The 19,964-nt window shown below is 43.2% G+C and overlaps 1 protein-coding gene across 11 annotated transcripts in view; it reads left to right on the top strand.

Annotated features, from left to right (window-relative positions):
- Ipcef1 (interaction protein for cytohesin exchange factors 1) overlaps positions 1-19,964 on the top strand; it is a 155,265-nt gene extending 135,301 nt beyond the window's left edge. For all 11 annotated transcript variants that reach the window (XM_051164429.1, XM_051164434.1, XM_051164431.1 and 8 more), the window contains 2 exons: positions 13,713-13,906; positions 19,755-19,964. In XM_051164429.1, coding sequence (XP_051020386.1) covers positions 13,713-13,906; positions 19,755-19,955 — 395 coding nt within the window. In that variant the 3' untranslated portion in view covers positions 19,956-19,964. The remainder of the gene's footprint in view (positions 1-13,712; positions 13,907-19,754) is intronic.

Raw genomic sequence — 19,964 nt, 5'->3', positions numbered from 1 at the left:
CATGCTGTCTTGTTGGCAGTTCAGTCTCTATGAGCACCTGTGTGCCTAGGTTAGTTGATTCTGTAGGTTTTCTTGTGGTGTCCTTGACTCCTCTGGCCCTTCATTCCTTCCTTCCCCTCTTCCACAGGTTTCCCCAAGCTCCACTTAATGTTTGGCTGTGGGTCTCTGCATCAGTTTGCATCCGCTGCTGGGTGAAGCCTCTGTGATGACGTTTATGCTAGACTCTGGTCTGCAAGTATAACAGAATAACACTAATAGTGTCGGGGTGGCCTCCTTCTCATGGCATGGGTCTCAAGCTGGGCCAGTCATTGGTTGGTTCTTTCCTCAAATTCTGCTCCATCTTTTACCCCAGCACATCTTGTAGGCAGGGCAGTGTGTAGGTCTAAGATTTTGTGGCTGGGTTGGTGTCCCAACCCCTCTATTGGAGTCTTGCCTGGTTACAGGAGATGCCTGGCTAATATTTTCATTATCTCTTTGGTGTTATCTTTTCCAGTGTCACATGGTTACAAGCACAGAGATGTAGCTTTTTCAGATAGACATTTCTCCTATCTGGTATAGAAACTTAAGATCCACCCCCCGCCCCAGTCTTCCCATGGTACAGTAGGTAAAAAGCAAAACAAAACAAAACAAAAAATGAAAAACCAAACCAAACCAAAACAACAAAACCCATCCAATTACTGAACAGTATTCCATTGCATGGATGGACCACATTTTATTTGTTCCACTACAAATGATATCAGAGCTGTTTCTAAGTCACTAAAATGGAGATTAAGGTTTCAGTTAACATCATGTGCAGCAGTGTGTAGTTACACGCCGTGTACAGCAGGGTATAGTTGCACGCTGCCAGCTCTTTTGGGTAAGCACCATGATGTGCCATTGCTGAGCTGTATAATAAGAGTGCATTTAACATTGCAGGAAATGACAGGCGTTTTCCAACATCACTGCTGTTCCACATCCCCACGCGCAGTGAATTAGAGTTCCCGTTGCTTCACAGGCTCAGTAGCATTTTCCTGTTGTCAGGTGTAACGGTTTGGATAAATTTCCCCAAGAAGTTCATGTGCTAAAGCTTAGTCTTCAGCTTGTGACAGTATTCTGAGGTGTGGAACTTCTGATATGAGGGTGGCTAGTGGGAGGATATTGCTTCCTGGGGGTATATAGCCTTTTAAAGGGGCTTTTGGCTGATACCATTTTATATCTTAAATAAGAACCTCTTTCCTACACTGATTTTATGTGTGTTAGTATGTGTTCTCTCTCTCTCTCTCTCTCTCTCTCTCTCTCTCTCTCTCTCTCTCTCTCTCTCTCTCTGTGTGTGTGTGTGCGTGTGTGTGTGTGTGTGTGTGTGCCCGCGTGTGTGAGTAGGTGTCTGTGCACACATATAAATGTGTGCATTGCATGAGGAAGCCAGAGATTGATGTTGGATGTTTCGCTGTTGAAACAGAGCCTTTTCTTGAACCGGGAGCTCTGATTGGCTAGGCTGCCATCTGACCAATGATCTCCAGAGATTTCCCCCTCTCTCCATGCCATGCTGGGGTTGAGACGCTTGCCCTGTACCACCAAGCCAGCTCTTTACATCTGTCCATCTAAACTCAGGTCCTCATACTTGCTCCCCAGGCACTTTGCCAACTGTACCATCTCCCTGGCACATGCACCGGTATTAGGAAGATGTTATTTCCTGCTGTATAAATGGTTTGGACTTACTTCTCTGGGCTCCATGAACAAGATGCAATCTTGCCTTTCTTTATCCACATGTGTAATCTTCCTCAATATCTTTTATATAAATACGCTTTTTCTTGCAGATGGTCTCATAAGTTCTCAGTGACATCTTTTATTATCTGTCTGTTTCTTCTCAGACATCCATCTATCCACTGGTCTGGTTTTTTTTTTTTTTTTCTGCCCCGTTTCATATTATTCTTTTAGCTTTTATTGAAGTCTTAATAGCTAGGAAAATATTTTCACTTTGTTCTTTTTAAAGGATGTCTGGTATCTTATTGATCATTTTAGTGTCCAGATAGTTTTTGTACTTTTCTGTGGTGTGTGTATACAACACACCACACACGGGTTTGGATTACATTGTATCCTTAGATGCAACATGAAGGAAGTATAAATTGTTATGATTTAAGTTTTTCAGTTGGTAAAATTATTCTTTTAAAACATTTTACCAATTGCTTTTTTATATCTTATAATATAATTTTATGATTTTTACTCTTTTCTATAGAAGCAATGACTCTATTTTGTTAATTCCTCCTCCCTCTCCTCCCCGTCCTCCTCCTCCTCTTCATTTCAAGACAGGGTTTCTTTGTGTAGCCTTGGCTGTCTTGGAACTCATTCTGTAGACCATGCTGGTCTTGAATCCACAGAGATCTCCCTGCCTCTGTCTTCTGAGTGCTAGGATTAAAGGTGTGCACCACCACCACCCAACTATATTGTTAATTTCTACAAATTATATTTCAAATGCTATTAAAATTGCATTTAAGAGATCTTAAAAGATCTATTTTTTTTATCTTATTTGTAACTATTCATCGGCACAAATAAATGGAATTGAGCTACTAGTTTCTCTTGTTCATATGTTGCCCTGCTAATGACTGAACACAGAGCATTCAAATGCTTACCAGGTTGCCTATCACTGAACCACACACTCATCTGTGATTATGTAAGTGCATTTAAAAACTGAAGCATATTTGCCCAAATCCTTTTTTCTCTAAACCTCATATATATTGCCTCTATAAATAGAAAAGTTATATATATATATATAAAATATAAAAATAATAAATAGTATGATATTAATCAATTATGTTTTATTATATTAATTAGTATATTTATATTTTATTATATATATTAATGTCTCTGTACACAATGACAGGGCTTGATCTCAGGTCCTCATGCTGGTAAGGCAGGCAAGCCTCTTTACTCATCGAGCCATTTGTTCAGCACTTTCATCTCTTTTCCAGTCACTTACATCTTTATCGTGTTTGTATCTTCTGCTAACATCCACAGGTTGTATACATGGCACTCCTGATGCTGATTGGAAAAGCTTCCTTACTTTAGCTGCCTAGTCCAGACCTGGCGGTCCTAGATTTCTGGTCAGCGTGTGAGTTCCCTATCTTTTAAGCAGGAAACCTGTGTACCTCAGCAGCCAATGCTCTGAGTAGCCTTTTTCCTTTGTAGGAAGAGTACTCCAAGCAGGGATCTGAGCATCCAGCTGGCTACTGTTCCAGTATCTGTGGATTGTCTGCCTTAAGAGTCTCTGTTGAGCTTTATGTGGCTGAAGCATCATCGTCTGCACCCTACTTAGAGGATATCATAGTCTAGGGACTGATAACCTTGGCTTTAAAACCTATGCTCGTACCACACTGATCACAGGATAGGGTAGCAGAGAGAATGATGCCTTCAGTTTCTGACCCATGTTTGCTTCCCTGTGCCTTTTACTCTCTAGGCATCAGGTGCTATATATTAAATGTTATTTCCAGGCCATGCATTGTGTAGAGATCATCATTTTCCTGTTTGTCTTGTTGGTGACAGATTTCTTCCCTAGCTTTTTTTTATTTTTAATTTTTTTATTTTTATTTATTTTTTTGTTCTCAAACACTAGAACATTGCATGGGAAACTTGCAGCATCTTTCTCCTCTTTAGTACTTTCCAAATGTGTTACATTTGAGGATTAAAACAATCTCCCTTGGGGCATTATTTGGACTCTTCAATTTTCTAAAAGATTTCTTTTTCAGATCCTGGTATGAAATCTAGTGTATGAATTTCTCTCCCATCTTCTGAAGCCAACTTTTCTGTTCTAAATAGAAAATAAACAGTCACATTCTAGAAAGCAGAAGCGAGACCAAAAATAAGACAGTGGGGGAGGCAGAGTTGAAAATATAGCATTTCAAGAGATAATCTGCGTACAGTGTTCTCGACAGGCAAATTCTGGGCCTCCAGAAGCTGTGCCATCCTGCCAGAAGCAGACAATAGGATGGTATGTAGGAGGAAGAGGAGGAGGGAGGCATACATTCATTTGGCACAGTCTCGGGAAGGGGAGAACTTCTAAGCATTAGTTAAAACATTGGTGTGTCTCCAATCTTGCCGAAAAAAGGACCTGGTTTGTAGCTACTTTATGTTTTTGGATTTATTTATTTTATTTTTATCCATTCTTCTACTGATGGACACTTAGGCTGTTTCCATGTTCTAGCTATTATGAATAAGGCTGCTATGAACATGGTTGAGCAAATTTTCTTGTGTGCTGGAGCATCTTCTGGGTATATTCCAAGGAGTGGAACAGCTGGGTCTTGAGGAAGCCCTATTCCCATTTTTCTGAGATAGCACCAGATAGATTTCCAAAGTGGCTGTACTAGTTTGCATTCCCACCAGCAATGAAGGGGTGTTCCTCTCTCCCCACATCCTCGCCAGCATGTGGTGTCACTTGAATTTTTGATCTTAGCCATTCTGATGGGTGTAAGATGGAATCTCAGAGTTGTTTTGATTTGCATTTCCCTGATGACTAAGGAGGTTGAGCATTTCTTTAAGTGTTTCTCAGCCATTTGATATTCCTTTGTTGAGAATTCTCTGTTTAGTTCCCAGCTCCATGTGTGCATATATGCATCTTCAGCACATGTGTACCTGGCGCTGTGGAGGTCACAGAAGATGTTTCAGGTGCCTGATCTCCTGTAACAACAGATGGTTGTGAGTCACCATGTGGGTGCTGGTGATTGAACCGAGGTCCTCTGTAAGAGCAACAAGTGCTCTTAACCACCGAGCCAATTCTCCAGCCCAAGGACATGGGGTATATGTGTGCCATCCCTTTCTGAATTGAAGTGACCCCAATCTGGAGAAATTTTACTCGTCTAATCCTTTGACACATTCTGAATTATTCTAGCTATCATGAAGGGTCACCAACAGTTAATTCCTTTCTATTCAACCTGTGGAGTACCAGTGCTTTCCAGTGTCAGTTTTAGGCACACTCTATTTGGATGAAGCTAGACAGCTTCCCCCCCCCCCCCCCCGATTAAGATATGGCCCAGAGACACTCTGTATTGCTTTGTCAACAAGCCTCAAATTTCTGGTTGTCACTTGAGTCTCTTTGTCCTCCAATGAATCCAGGCTGGTGAAGTTTTGCCAACAGTTGGTCCAGCTTTGCTACTCACAGTATAGTCAATGGGCCAAAGGGCTTGCCAAACATCTAGAGGGTAAAGGATTGTGTAAATACAAAGACCCGAATTCGATCCCTAGTGCTCATGTGAAGAACACATTTGTAGTGGGTTCTTTGTGGTCCTGTGCTGAAAAGATAGAGCTAGGTGCCTAGGGATCACCAGGCAGCCCAGGCCATCCCATGAGTCTCAGATCACTTGGAGAGACTTTGAATCCAAAAGCAAAATAGGTTGTCCCTGAGGAATGACAACCAAGCTTCACATCTGGACTCTACATGCAGGAACAGTCATGTACATGTGCACCAGTACACACACAGGAACATACATGTTTGCATTGCACATATACAAACATACACACACTCAAGCACATACACATATGCACAAGCACTCATGCATACATGCATACACACTCATGCATACACAAAGGCACATATTTATAGATACACTCATGTACTCATGCATGCATGTAGACACACAGACTCAAGCACACACACAGATGCATGCACATGTGCACACACATGCATGCACACACACAGACTCACACATAAGTACACCTTTGCACACACACAGATGGACCTTCATACACACACATTTAATGTATCAGCACCTTCCAGATGGGCTGAAGCGGAACCTACATTTTACTAAGTTCCCTGGGAGACTGTTTCCCTGTTCAAGTTTGTGAAAAATGATCTAGAAACACATGGGCCTGCACAGAATGGAGCTTTTATTTTTAGTACTCACCACTAATTGGCATTTGGGGAAAAATCACTGACTGTTTTTTAAGATTCTCCACTTTCCTCATCTATAGAATAATGCCTTCAACCTTGACCAAGAACTGGTAAGTTGAGAGACAATAGACCATAAGGTGCTCATGTGTCACTGGGAATTGAAGTCCTACAGCCTCACATGGTAAGACTAAAACACACACCCGAGAGGGGAAACTTCTCTCTCTCTCTCTTTTAATCTGTCTATATTTATTATTTATTTTTAAATTTTTTATTAATTTATTCTTGTTACATCTCAATGGTTATTCCATCCGTTGTATCCTCCCATTCTTCCCTCCCTCCCATTTTCCCCTTATTCCCCTCCCCTATGACTGTTCCTGAGGGGGATTACCTCCCCCTGTATATGCTCATAGGGTATCAAGTCTCTTCTTGGTAACCTGCTGTCCTTCCTCTGAGTTCCACCAGGTCTCCCCCTCCAGGGGACATGGTCAAATATGAGGCACCAGAGTTCGTGTGAAAGTCATACCCCACTCTCGACTCAACTGTGGAGAATGTTCTGACCATTGGCTAGATATGGGTAGCAGTTTAAAGTTTACCGCCTGTATTGTCCTTGGCTGGTGCCTTAGTTTGAGTGGGACCCCTGGGCCCAAATCTGCCTATCATAATGTTCTACTTGTAGGTTTCTAGGACTCTCTGGATCCTTCTACTTTGCTATTCTCCCATGCTTCTCTTGTCTAGAGTCCCAATAGGATGTCCTCCCCTCTGTCCCTGGTAAAGACCCAGCTATTCCACTCCTTGGAATATACCCAGAAGATGCTCCAGCACACAACAAGAAAATTTGCTCAACCATGTTCATAGCAGCCTTATTCATAATAGCCAGAACATGGAAACAGCCTAAGTGTCCCTCAGTAGAATAATGGATAAAGAAACTGTGGTACATATACACTATGGAATACTACTCAGCTATTAAAAACAAGGAATTCCCAAAATTTGTGGACAAATGGATTGAGCTAGGAATGATCATAATGAGTGAGTTAACCTAGAAGCAGAAAGACTCAGATGGTATATACTCACTTATATCAGCATACTAGTCCAAGGGGTATGTCCCAGGAAAGCCTTCACTTACCAGGAAACTTCTCTTTCAGACCAAATTTATTTGTTTTGTCTCAGGAGATAGGGTGGTAGAAACAACTCAAGGTTTCCATTTCCAATGGGAGAGAGACGAGGGGTCTTTCCTGGCAGCTTTTCCTCTTTATCTTTGCAATCTGGTAAGATAAGATAAATTGGTGCTTTCTGGGATGAAGTTGCAATTCAGAAAAGAACTGCCTGACTATGGAAGGGGACACTGTAATTATTTTACTCACAGGACAAAACTAACTTAGAGGGGATGGAGAGGTGGCTCAGTGGTTCAGAGCATTTGTTTCCTTTGCAGAGAACCTGGGTTAAGTTTTCAGCATCCACATGGGGGCTTATAATTGTCTACACCTCCAAATCCAGAGGGTCTGATGCCTTCTTCTAGCCTGTGCTGGCACCATGTCCATGGGCATATACATGCATGTAGGCAAAACACTCATACACATAAAATAAAATCAATAAATATTAAAAAGACACTGAACAAAAGACTAACCTAAATAGGCTTAATTGCTTGAGCTCATATGGCATTCACTCAGGTCACGGTACAGTGGTACTCAGAGATGGGGACTTGGCAGCGCTAAAGCAGGTGCCCTGATCCAAAAGGACTCTTCTCTGTCCTGCTTTGTGGTCAGGGGCAAGGTGTATTGCTGCACATGCAAGTTTTGGGTCTTCCTTTATCCTATGTTTCCATTTACCACCTGCTTTTATTATTATGGGATATTCATTTTATGGTCCCACAAAGACCTAAGCACTAGCTGCAAGCATCAGTAAAAGAAATACAAATCCCCTGTCTGGGTTGTGGACTTGGTTGAGTCTCAATTGTGTCCCCTGAGTGTCTGGTAACATACTAATACATTTCCTAGGTTAGGTCACAAGGGAAAGCCAATGAGGCATTTTCTTTACGCCTACCATTACTGTCTGTCATTTAATTTTCCTTAAGCTTGTGAACGATTTCAGAATTGTATTATTAGAGGCCAGGGAGTAGTCTTCCAGGTTCTGGTTTCTTCTAAGGAAGCAGAACCAGATTGCTGACTTGCTTTCATTTTCCAGGTGTTTTTTTAACTGGACACCCACTCCTTCTGGGCATCTTGCTTCTGGATTGAGGTAGAGAGTACATATCTCTCTGGCATTGCAGAAGAGTTACAGAGAACAGTGTATTATCTTTTAGTAACCCTGACAGGTTCACTTTATTTTACTGATGTTAATTTGAAAGCTAGCTATATTGGAGAGTCAAATTAAGCACACACACACACACACACACACACACACACACACACACACACACACACACACACACCCCATGCATACTTATTAATACTTTCATGACTAATGACTCAAAGTTTAAATTAGGGAAGAAGCTCGTGTGTGTGTGTATGTGTGTTGTGTGTGTGTGTGTCTATGAGAGGTGCAGATACAACTTCCTACATACACACACATTTATACATATCATTTTTTGAGACAGGGTTTCTCTGTGTAGCCTTGGCTATCCTGTACTCACTTATAGACAAGGCTGGCCTTGAACTTAGAGATCTGCCTGCCTCTGCTTCCCTGAGTGCTGGGATTGCAGGCATGGGTTTGGCAGCTTCTGATATTTTTGACATAAAGATTATATATTTTATGTAGCTATATTAAAAGATAATACAGATTATCAAAAAAAATCCTATTCTTCTTCTTCTTTTTTTTAATCTAGAGAACACACCCTGTCTAATTATTCCAAGCCTCTAAGGTTATTTTTATCTTTACTGATTTGCTGTCTGTTGAACCAGGTCGATTGTCTTACTACAACTTTATCCTGGTGTAATTAGACACGTAACTTATTAGTGAACAGCAAATTGTGCTTTTAGGTCTTTAGTGTGACTCTTGCTTGGTGAGTGCAAAGAGTTTCAATAAAACAATTTTTATTTAGCTTTTCATATGTTTATTTGTTTCTTTTTTTTTTTTTTTTTTTTTTTTTTGAGACATGGTTTCTCCATGTAGCCTTGGCTGTGCTAGACTCACTTTATAGACCAGGCTGGCCTCGAACTCACAGAGATCTGCCTGCTTCTGCTTCCCAAGTGCTGGGATTAAAGGCATGCACCACCATGCCCGGCTTGTTTGTTTCTTAAAGTTTGTTATGCGGGTGTTGTTTATGAAATCAATACAATGAGATTTTTTTTTTTTTTTTTTTTTTTTTTTTTTTTTTTTTTTTTTTAGGCAGAACACCACCTGATTAGCTATGAAAAGAGGGTGTGTTTCCTTGTATTTCTGGCAAGTTCTCAACCCTAGTGCTTCTTTATGGGTTGTACGTTTGTGCCTCCCCCTCCCCCCCACGTGAAATAAGATCTTGCTATATAGCCCACACAGACCATGAATGTGATATTTTTCTATCTCTACCTCCCAACTGCTAGGATCACAGTATCTGGCTCCATTTAGTCGGTTTTTTTTTTTTTTTAAAGACCTTAAACTATACCAAGATTATCTCTAGGGCTCTGGGGTTTTTCTGTGAACACATCGTCTGCTATCATGATATCTCTTAAAAGCCTACTTTAGTTTAGTTTTGTTTGCTTTTTAATTTTAACATATAATTTATTCAGATTACATCCGGAATGTTATCCCCTCACTTGTATCTTCCTGTTCCCACCCTCCCTCCTTCTTTCGCCCTCTTCCTCTCCCCTAGGCCTCTCACAGAAGGGGGATTCCTCTCCTGCCATATGACCACACCCTATCAGCTCTCTTCCATCAGGATAGCCTGCTTCCCTTTCCTCTGTGGCCTGCATGGCCCCCCTGCAAAGGGGAGGTGATCAAATCTTGAGCATCAGAGTTCATGTCAGAGGCAGTCCCTGCTCCCCAACAACCATGGAGAATCAGCTGTTCATTGGCTAAATCTGAACAGTGGGGCGGGGTCTATGTTTGCTGCATACGTTGTCCTTGGTATTTCTAGATTACCCCTTCTTTCTTTTCAACTCCTATCTCCAAACCTAAGAATGAAAGATAAAGGAAAAGAGAGACATCCCTGAGTCCAACCGTGTTTTCTCCCTAAATAAGTCCAATAATGACTTTTAACCAACTCCCATTGGAAATAATCTGTGGTATCCCAGGAAAGCAACCAAAAACCTACCCAACCCCTCCTTAAGGGAAATAGGGCGTTGTTCTCTTAAGTTTTCTTCTGGCTGATTTGGGACAAATAATACCTTTGTAAGGGCACAAATAAAATTGGGGAAAATGGTTAAACAAGCTAGGAATAGCATTTGTGGCCCGGTTTCTAAATGTTGAGAAACTCCAGGCTTAATTAGAGTCCTGTGTAGGACACTCTGAAATGCTGGACCTATTGGGATTGGAAGCTTACTTCGAAGCTGTCCTGTGACCTGTTCTATTCTGACGAGGAACAGCAACTGAAGCACTTGGTGCTGGAACATGAAAGATGATTCTGACGGGTGTAAGATGGGATCTCAGAGTCATTTCGTTTGTTACCACTCCTCAGAGTTACAGTTCCGCGGCTCGCAGTGTGCTCACAGAGCTGCGCAGTCATCACCACCACGTGACTAGAGAAGTTCAGCCCCACACAAGAAGGGCCTCTGTGTTGCTGGCACTCCTGCTCCGTGTGCATCCTCGCCATCCTAGGCAGATTTCTGTCTCCACGAATTCGCTTGTTCTGGATATTTCATATGATAGAATTATAGCATCTGTGGTCTGTTGTTACTAATAAACTGAATCACAATAGTTTGATTTTGCCAATGAAGATTCAGGAGATGGATGCTGAGGTGAAAACCTGCTAGCTCAGAGAGGCAGAGAATGCGCCCAGGTGACCTTCCTACTCGGATGACATCCCAGAAGGCAAAAGCCTTTTCTCCTTCTCTGTGCTTCAATGTCCCTCCTTTCCGTTTATTTCTGTCAGATGGTTGCTTGCTCTGCCTCTTGACCTATGATTGACTTTATTTAACTTTTGGATTAAAGGTGAGTGCTAGGGTTGAGCCACACCACAGGTGCTTGTTTGCAATAGACAGAAAGCTCTAGGATCAAATGCTGAGCCACACTACAACTAGAAACAGGTTTTTCCAGGCTACAGTCTTGGGGTTCACAATGTGAGCAAATATTCTGCAGAAGTGGTCTTTTGTGACTAATTTTTTAAAAAACAATATTTCCAAGTTTCATTCATGTTGTAACACTGTGGGTGATTTAGCATTTTATTTATTTCTTTAACTTGCTGTCTAGTGTTCTGGTGTATGCATACCACATTTCCTTTATCCATTAATAAACACTCACTTAGACTCTTTTCCTTTTTTTTTTTTTTTTTTTGTGAATAGCATTGCTATGAGTCCTCATGTGTAACTGATGTGGGAACATGCTTTTATTTTTCTTGAATATAAATATCGAGGTGGAACTACAGGGCTTTGCTTTTCACTCCCACTAGTGGTGAATGAGAGAGCTTCTGCCTCTCTTATCCTTGGCCACACCTAACTAATTGTCTGTTTTCTTTACATTAGCAATCCTGATGCATGGCATGACATCCATCTGTGGTTTTGATTTTCATTTCTCTAATGATTAATGATGGGGATATCTTTCCTTGAGTTTATTGACAAAAGTTGACTTTTGATGGTTGCACAATGCCTGAGGCCAAACATCTCTCTTCAGATATATTTTTACTCAATTCCCTCCCCCACCTTTTTTATGCCATTTGATCAAGAGACAAGAAGTTGCCCTGGGTTAAGAGTGGTGGTGAATTATCTTAATCCTAGCACTCAGGAGGTAGTGGTAAGCTGATCTCGGTGAGTTCTATGACAGCTTGGTCTACATAGCCAGTTCCAGCTTGTCAAGGCCACGTAGTGAAACTTTATCTCAAACAAAAGAAAAAAAAATAGTTTTGTTTGTTTTTGTTTTTTTTTGGTGTGTCTCCCTTGTTCCAGGGGTCATTGGCCACTGGTCCTCAGGAATAAAGAAGCAGATACGGTGGCCTGTGAGCATCAACAGAAATGACCTTCCAGGATCAGCTTTGGGGAGGCAGACCGATTTTATTTGGGGTGAACAAGGGGGTTATATAGAACTTTTGGGGAGGGTGTAGGAATATGCAAGGTGGGTAAAAAATCATTGGCTGAACAGTAACGGTACTAAGATGCCTCATTTGCATGGGGATGCATTCCAGGAATCCCGGGTGCCTGCTGATCAGGTTCTTACCAGGGGGAAGGGAGTTACATTCCCCTAAAGACTGCATGACGTTCTTCAGGTAGAAGGTATCGGGATCCAGACTCCCCAAAGCTGAGAAGAGGGAGCCTCTCCAACTAAGGGAGTTCCCCATTTTGCACTGAGCTCAGGGCTTTCCAGGCATGGTGGGCTGTGATCTTAGCATCAGAGTCTTCAGACATTCTGGTTAACACTTTAAGTCAGCTGTTAGAAACATCTTGCTCTCCCTCTCAGGCAAGAACTGAGGACAACTCATAGTGGCTTTCTAAGGTCAATGGGAAAAGAAGCTATTTTTTAAAGGATTTCTAATCATAGAAGAGTAAACTGTGGTGTGACCAAAGTTCCCAGGTTCTGGTATCCCTAAATTATCCTATGTGTCTGCCTCAGAGCCTGTTTTGTTCACTTCCTCCATAAGCATACTTTCCCCTATTATGGGACAGGGAACACAAACACTGAGGTGTATGTGGGGAAAAGAAAACTCATTGTGTATATTTCCCAAGATTGTTTTCAGGAAACAAAGGAAGAACAAATTGAAATTTTCTATGAGAAATAAAAGCCACACAGAGAGTTGCTATTCCCTTCAGGTGCTGCTACTGTCTTTCAAGGTCCCCGTGGCTAACTGTGATTGAAAGCCAAACCCAGTGTAGCCTCCCAAGGGGAACACACTGGTCCCTTAGATTGAGAAGGCTCCAAGAGGAAGCCAGCTTCATTCTAATTTCTACCTGGAAGCTTCTAGCCCACATACCATCATATTTAGTTCAGGTTTTTGGTTTAAGTAGAAAACATTTCTGATAGCCTCAAACAAATATTCTAAGACTGAATCTTCCTGGTCCCCTGCTGGCTTGCCTGAGCCCTGTGTCCATCCCTCAGTAGTCTACAGTGACTCAGTGCTCTCTAGACTCCAGTGGGCTGAGGCTGAGTAAGTGTGGTTAAAAGGGGATGGATAGTGTGGGGGCAGGATGAGAAATGCTGTCTACAACCAGCAAACCAGCAGGCTTCTTCCTCACAAAACACTGGGAAGGTACCTAGGGCAGCTGGTGTTCAGCTTGCAGGGCTTGCCTGCCATGTGACAGATCTGTTTCACAGGTTCAGAAACGGAGAGGAATTGTGTACCCAGACAAATTATATCTGAGTCGCTCAGTACCTAGCTTGGGGATATTTGAATGAGATACTGACCTTAGAGTTGATGTTGAAATGATTTAAGACTTTGGGAGGTGTTGGAGCAGGATGCATGTGTTTTGTGTGGGGGAAGGATATGAATTTTAGGGGCTTATAGTGGGCTGAATCATGTACCACATTGAGGTCCTATATGGTACACCCAGAGTTTCCAAGGTATAGGCCAGATGTGGCCTTACTAGGATATGTTACAATTATACATAATTAAGTGGTCCATGTAGCAAAGTAGCACGGTGTCAGTGGCCAGACATCAGGACATCACTGCCCTGTATTTCTGGAGACCTGAAGTCTGAGGTCGAAGTGCGAACAGGAATGCTTTAGGACCACAGTGTCTGATGTTTGATCTTTGGTTTTAACTGGGTTTGCTGATGCTGATCTTTTTAAACAGAAGAAATAAAAGCATCTGAAGATGACGAGATGGAGAAACTCTACAAATCGTTGGAACAAGCTAGTCTGTCTCCCCTCGGGGACCGGCGACCTTCAACCAAGAAGGAGCTGAGGAAGTCTTTTGTGAAGCGATGCAAAAACCCATCCATAAACGAGAAGCTTCACAAGATCAGAACCTTGAACAGTACGCTAAAGGTAAGAGTGTCAGGCTGTGCAACCTGCAAGGCAGGAGGGCGGGCAGGCAAAGAGTGGCTGGCTCTACACAGAGACTCATGGCCATCTTAGAGTGCGTGTGTAGGAGGAGCAAAGAGCTGAGAACATCCTTACAGTGCCATGACTGTGATCTTTTAAAAGCACCCAGTCATGCACACAGCAGCATCCGTACATAACAGCCTTCAATTTTACATCCAGTCTGATTCAGAGCTTGAACTCCCAAATCCCAAATGGCAAGGACTGTGTGTAGTTTGGCTTCATAATTTTGTGTCTAGCGCAACGTGTGGCTCATAACTTTTGTTTGGGAATTTAATACACATACATAATGTATTTTGATCAAACTCACCCACATTCCCTCCCCTATTCATCTCCCACCAACACCCTTTTCACTCACCGTCATGTGGTATGTTTAATCTCTTGTCTTAAAAGCCACCAACTTCCCTCAGTCCTGCTTGTATGTGCATGGGGTAGGACCGCCAACTGTGCAATGGGTGGCCTCTCAGGGGCCATATCCCTGCAGTAAACTTACTTTTCTTCCCCCATCATCTATCATATATCTTTTCAACTAGGGGCGGGACCTGTTGTGCCCCTCCTGGGTCCAGGGTGGGGTTTAGTCTGAGCATGATCTTGTTCAGTTCTTATGCATAGAGTCCAGTCTCTGTTAGTTTAATGTTCCTGTCCAGAAAGTCCTGTTTCTCTGCAGACATCCACCCTAACTGGCTCTTACAATTGCTGTTTATCAAAAGACAGCATCCTTCTGGAAGAATAAAATAGAAACGAGGCTGTCACCTGACTCAAGGGCATCATCCTTGTGCGCTACTTCATCAAGAGTCCTTGTCATCCTAGAAATCACTCTGTAGACCAGGCTGGCCTTGAACTCAGAGATCCACCTGCCTCTGTGTCCTGAGTGCCACCAGTACCCAGCCAGGAGGATATTATCTACTTGTCAGCTATGGGTGCTACAGCCAAAAAGCATGGTCAGAGTCAGACAGCAGGAGGCATACATTCTGTAGTAATAAACAAGCAGATGCTGTGACATGGGGATGGGGGACAGTGTGCAGGATTCACTAAAGCTATGTTCAGGGGTCACCCTCACAAAGGCTTCCCCACCACAGGACCATCTTACTTTTACACTTAAATTATAATACCAGCAGAAAGAGGGCAGGGCACTCTGCAAAGTCAAGTTAAATTTGTTGAGGGCCCTGAACAGCCTCTCTAGATCCTGCAACTTAATTCTGAAGTACACATGTCCTTTCATGGTGAAAACTTTGAGTCCTTTTTCCAGGAAGAAATGCCAGCAATCATAAGGACAATACCGAGCTAGCTGAGTGGTAGTCAGACGTCCCAGTCAGTTAAGAGAAAAACCAAACACCAAACAGAGCAGCAAAAAAGAGGATGAGAAGAACAAGGAAAAGAGTGCTTCAGTTCTTCAAAGCAACTCCAAATTCACAGAAATTCCCTAATAGTTAATGATTAAAAGACACTACTAGCACTCATTTTGTGCTGTGTGCAGCGCTGACGAATGTGTTGGGCTGTTGAGTGTAATATGCCAGAGAATTTAGACATCTTACAGTTATTATAAGATGAATGACTGTCATTGAAGAGCCATTTCCTGAACATTACCATGTACCAAGCACCATCCCAGGTCACCATGACCATGAGTGGCATGCCCAGGACAGTGCAGGCAGGAAAACAGGTGGTTAAAATGCAGCACAATAAATACTGTAGTGGGTGAAAGTTTTGGGGGCCTGAATGGCCCAGAGGATGGAGGTGACTGACTGTTTAGCATCCTTATGTTTAGCTGACAGCTGGTCCATGAGTAAGGGAGGATGAGGGAGAGGCCCTCAGGGAGATGGGACATTTAATGGGAGTGATGTGCTTTGCTTCAGGTTGGGAGCAGGAGGCGGTAGAAGCCACTGGGGTTAGGGGTAACTCAGAACATTATAGGAGGGAGACTGTGACCCCAGATTCCACAGAGCAGTGGACTGAAGATTTTAGACCTTGACAACACCCTGTATTGTCTGACCAAATGATCAAAGATGTGTTACCAGCCTCTCTGATTTCCTGAGACTTCTTGCTTGTGTTTCTTTATTTGCTCTGTTTTCACCCAACCCAATGCTTTCTATTCCTTTGCCTCAGATGACAGGATTCCATTCTTTGTGGCTGGGTTTTAATGAGTGTTAAGAGAATGTGTACCGTGTGTCAGGCATTCTTTCTGGAGCAGGCCAGTGGTCCTATCAGACAAACATGCCTGTCCTCTTGGGGCTTTCAGTTCAGAAGGAGAGGACATAAGTGTGTCCCGCCACCCCACCCCTACTTTGTAGGAGGAGAGTGATGATTGCAAGCTGAAGTTGTCCATGCTTTTGCATCCATTCTTGAACTTGAGGTGAGAGCAATGAGCATGGCTGTGATGTTTGGGCCATGCATATCCTTCCACAGGGGTGGGCAGAGATGAGAGATAGGTACTTACTGTCTGCATGGCACTTGGCATTGTGAGCCAATAAAATGAGGATGAAGGAAATGTATTTTCAGTTAGGCTTGGTTAATTAACTAATTGTGTATGTGTGTGGTGCGCATGTGTGTGTGTGTGTGTGTGTGTGGTACATGCATGTGAATATGGGGGTCAGCCATGTTTGTGGGGGCCAGAGGAAGGAGTGGGGTGTCTTCCTTTATCACCTTTCACCTTCTTGCCCTGAGACAAAGTCACTCATCAACTCAGAAGGGGCCTTTCTGCGAGGCTAACTGTACAAAGATCTCTCCAGATCCGCCTGTCTCTGCCCCCACCACAATGCCGAGGTTACAGGAATATGCAACTACCCTGGTCTTTTAGGTGGGTGCTGGTGATTCAGACTCAGACCATCTTAGCTAGGGTTACCATTGCTGAGATGAAACACCATGACAAAAAGCAGCTTTGGAAAGAGTTTATTTGGCTACACTTCCACGTCACTGTTCATCATCAAAGGAAGTCAGGACAAGAACTCACAGGGCAGGAACCTAGAGGCAGGAACTGATGCAGAAGCCACGGGGAAGTTCTGATTACTGGCTTGCTCTCCATGCCTTGCTCAAATTTCTTTCTTTCTTTCTTTCTTTCTTTCTTTCTTTCTTTCTTTCTTTCTTTCTTGTAATAACTATAATTTAGTTTTTTCTTTTAAAATGTTATAATTTATTCATATTACATCCCAATTATTATCCCCTTGCTTGTATCTTCCTATTCCCACCCTCCTTCCCTCTTCCTCCCTACTCCCGTCCCTTAGACCTCTGGTGGGAGGGTGCCCTCCTCGCCTACTGTCTGACTGCAGTCTGTCAGGTCTCATTCAGATAGCCTGCTTCCCTTTCCTCTGTGTGTCCACATGGTCTTCCTGCCAAGGGGAGGTGATCAAATCAGCAGCCCCAGAGTTCATGTCAGAGGCAGTCCCTGCTCCGCCCCCTCCCCACCCATGGAGAATGAGCTGTCCATTGGCTAGATCTGAACAGGGGTCGAGGTTCTCTATTGTCCTTGGTTGGTGCAACAATTTGTGCAGGACCCCCTGGCTCTAGATCTGCTATTCTTGATGGTCTCCTTGTGGGGTTCCTATACCCTCTGTATCCTTCCATCCCCCCAATCTTCTATACCATTCTCAGCACTCTGGCCAGAGTCCAGCAGTGAGGCCCAGCAACTTTCCCGCTCTCCCATTGGGTAGAGTCCTCTCAGAGGACATCTATGTTGGGCTAGTACCCACTTATAAGTGAGTATATACCATGCATGTCTTTTTGGGTCTGGGTTAGCCAACTCATGATGATCATTTCTAGTTCCATCCATTTGCCTGAAAATTTCAAGATTTTCTTGTTTTTAATGGTGGAGTAGTATTCCATAGTGTAAATGTAACACAGTTTCTTTAACTATTCTTTGGTTGAGGGGCCATCTAGGTTCTTTCCAGATCAGCTTGCTTTCTTATAGAACCCAGGACCACAGGCCCAGGGATGACCCCAGCCATGGACTTGGCCCTCTCATATCAGTCACTAATTAAGAAAATGCCCTACAGACTTGCCTAAGCCCAATCTTATGGAAGTATTTTTTATCATCTGAAGCTCCCTTTCTGATAACTCTAGTTTGTGTCAAACTAACATAAAACCAGTCAGCACACAGATCCTCAAAATTGCACATCATGGTGCCATTACCCACAGTGCTATCCTTCCAGCCCCCTTTAGGTGTTGGGACAGATGTCTAAATAGACTACAGTGAATTCTAGGTTCTGCACCAGATGTCATGAGAGCATGAAAATAGGGCTGTTTGGTTCAAGTTGGTGGCTCACAGTTTCCCACTGAATTTGAGAGCTAGCAGTAAGTATAAGCTAAGGAGTTGTAGAGGGAGTGGCCGAGGTAGCTCAGCATTTTGGAGGTGTAAAACTTTGGAAGGTGAGAAAATTTGGGCCAATGCTATTAGACTTGAAAGCAAGCAGCATGGTGGTGGAGGACCAGCAAGTGGAGCTGAGGTTCTTGAGAGCCTCGCATGATGAGGAAAGTGATGGAGAAGGGCCAACATGTAGGGGAATCCCAGCACCTGTAAACAGAGTGTGGATTTAAAGTAGAGGATCCAAGGTGATGCCCTCTCCTGGCAGGCTGGAGCATCGCTGGGCCAGTGTGACCTATTGGACTGTAGATGCCCAGTTAGCATCATGGTTCTAGAGATGGAGAAAAACTCAACTGTGATAAAATTATATATAAATTCTTAGGGTAGAACCATGCCTTTGCTTAGGCCTCTTCTTATAGCTACCAACAGACACCCCACTGGGACATTGTGAGGTCCTGGTTAACAGACAGGATTTATCACCTGGGAAATGAGTTAACATCAAAGCGAGTATTGGCAATACTGGGACTATGGGTGCCATACATAGCCCGTTCCCCACCCTTCAGACCCTGGCTACAGCCTCCTGCTGAGACCAACCCTGTCCTCAGAGAGCTATAAAAAGTACTCGCACTTTCCCCACGTAGGCTCTGATTCTCTTCCCTCCAAACTGTCTACCTAGTGCTGTCAAAATTTTTGCCATACAGCTGCCCCTCTGTCTGTCTGTCCATGGTGTTAAGAAACCTTCTAATAAACTCCCTAGTCCCTAGTTATTGGTTTCAGTGCTGCCCAGTCCCATCCCAAAATCTAACAATTGTCAGGGCTGAGTGATGTACTTTTTGTGGGTGCTCCTGTGTTTATTCTATCCTTCGACTTAAACTGTGAAGGGCTGATTATCAGTGAAGCTGAGGGAATAGCACTGATAGGTTGTTTTGTACTGGCATACATGTTGTTTTGGTGGAAGCCAGGCGTCTCATCTTTGAATAAAAAGGTAAGCCATATATTTTCATATATAAATATGTGTGTTGACAGAATATGACTTTATAAAATAATTTAAAACCTACAAAGACTAAAAGGATATGTTTTTGTTACCTTATGTCTCAGGTGAAGTGTTATATTCCAGTTTTCATTAGTGAGGTTTGGATGGTCAGTGAAGTGCCTCTCTGTATGCAGTATACACTAAGCTTCAGGAAGCAGCCAGTACCCAGTGATACACAAAGATGGAGTCACCTCTGTGGTGTGGGGTAATAGACGGGTGAAGGGGAACACCATGGAAGGCAGACTTGTCCTCTCATTAACTTGGGGGTGAATATACATGCAGTTTCTTGGTACCTCCCACATGTGAAGAGATGTGCCTGACCTCAGCGCAAAAACCACTCTAGTAGTCTTGTGGTGGATGGCTCCATCCCTGTGAGGGTAAAAGGGCTGAGGAGGTTGACTCCCCCAAGTTCAGATCCTTACGTGCTTACGGATACCCCCTTTCCTACCTCTTTTCTCCTTGGCCAGTGCAAAGAACACGACCTGGCCATGATCAACCAGCTGCTGGATGACCCAAAGCTGACAGCCAGGAAGTACAGAGAGTGGAAGGTCATGAACACCCTGCTGGTCCAGGACATCCATCAGCAACAGGCACCTCAGGACCTTGAATCCAATCCTCAGGAACTCACAAACCCCACCTCTTCTGACTGTGTGGAAAATTCTCTTTGAGACAATGCC

The sequence above is a fragment of the Acomys russatus genome, chromosome 21 (genome assembly GCF_903995435.1).
Source record: "Acomys russatus chromosome 21, mAcoRus1.1, whole genome shotgun sequence".
Taxonomy (NCBI): Eukaryota; Metazoa; Chordata; class Mammalia; order Rodentia; family Muridae; genus Acomys; species Acomys russatus.
This window is presented reverse-complemented; position numbering and strand designations above follow the sequence as displayed.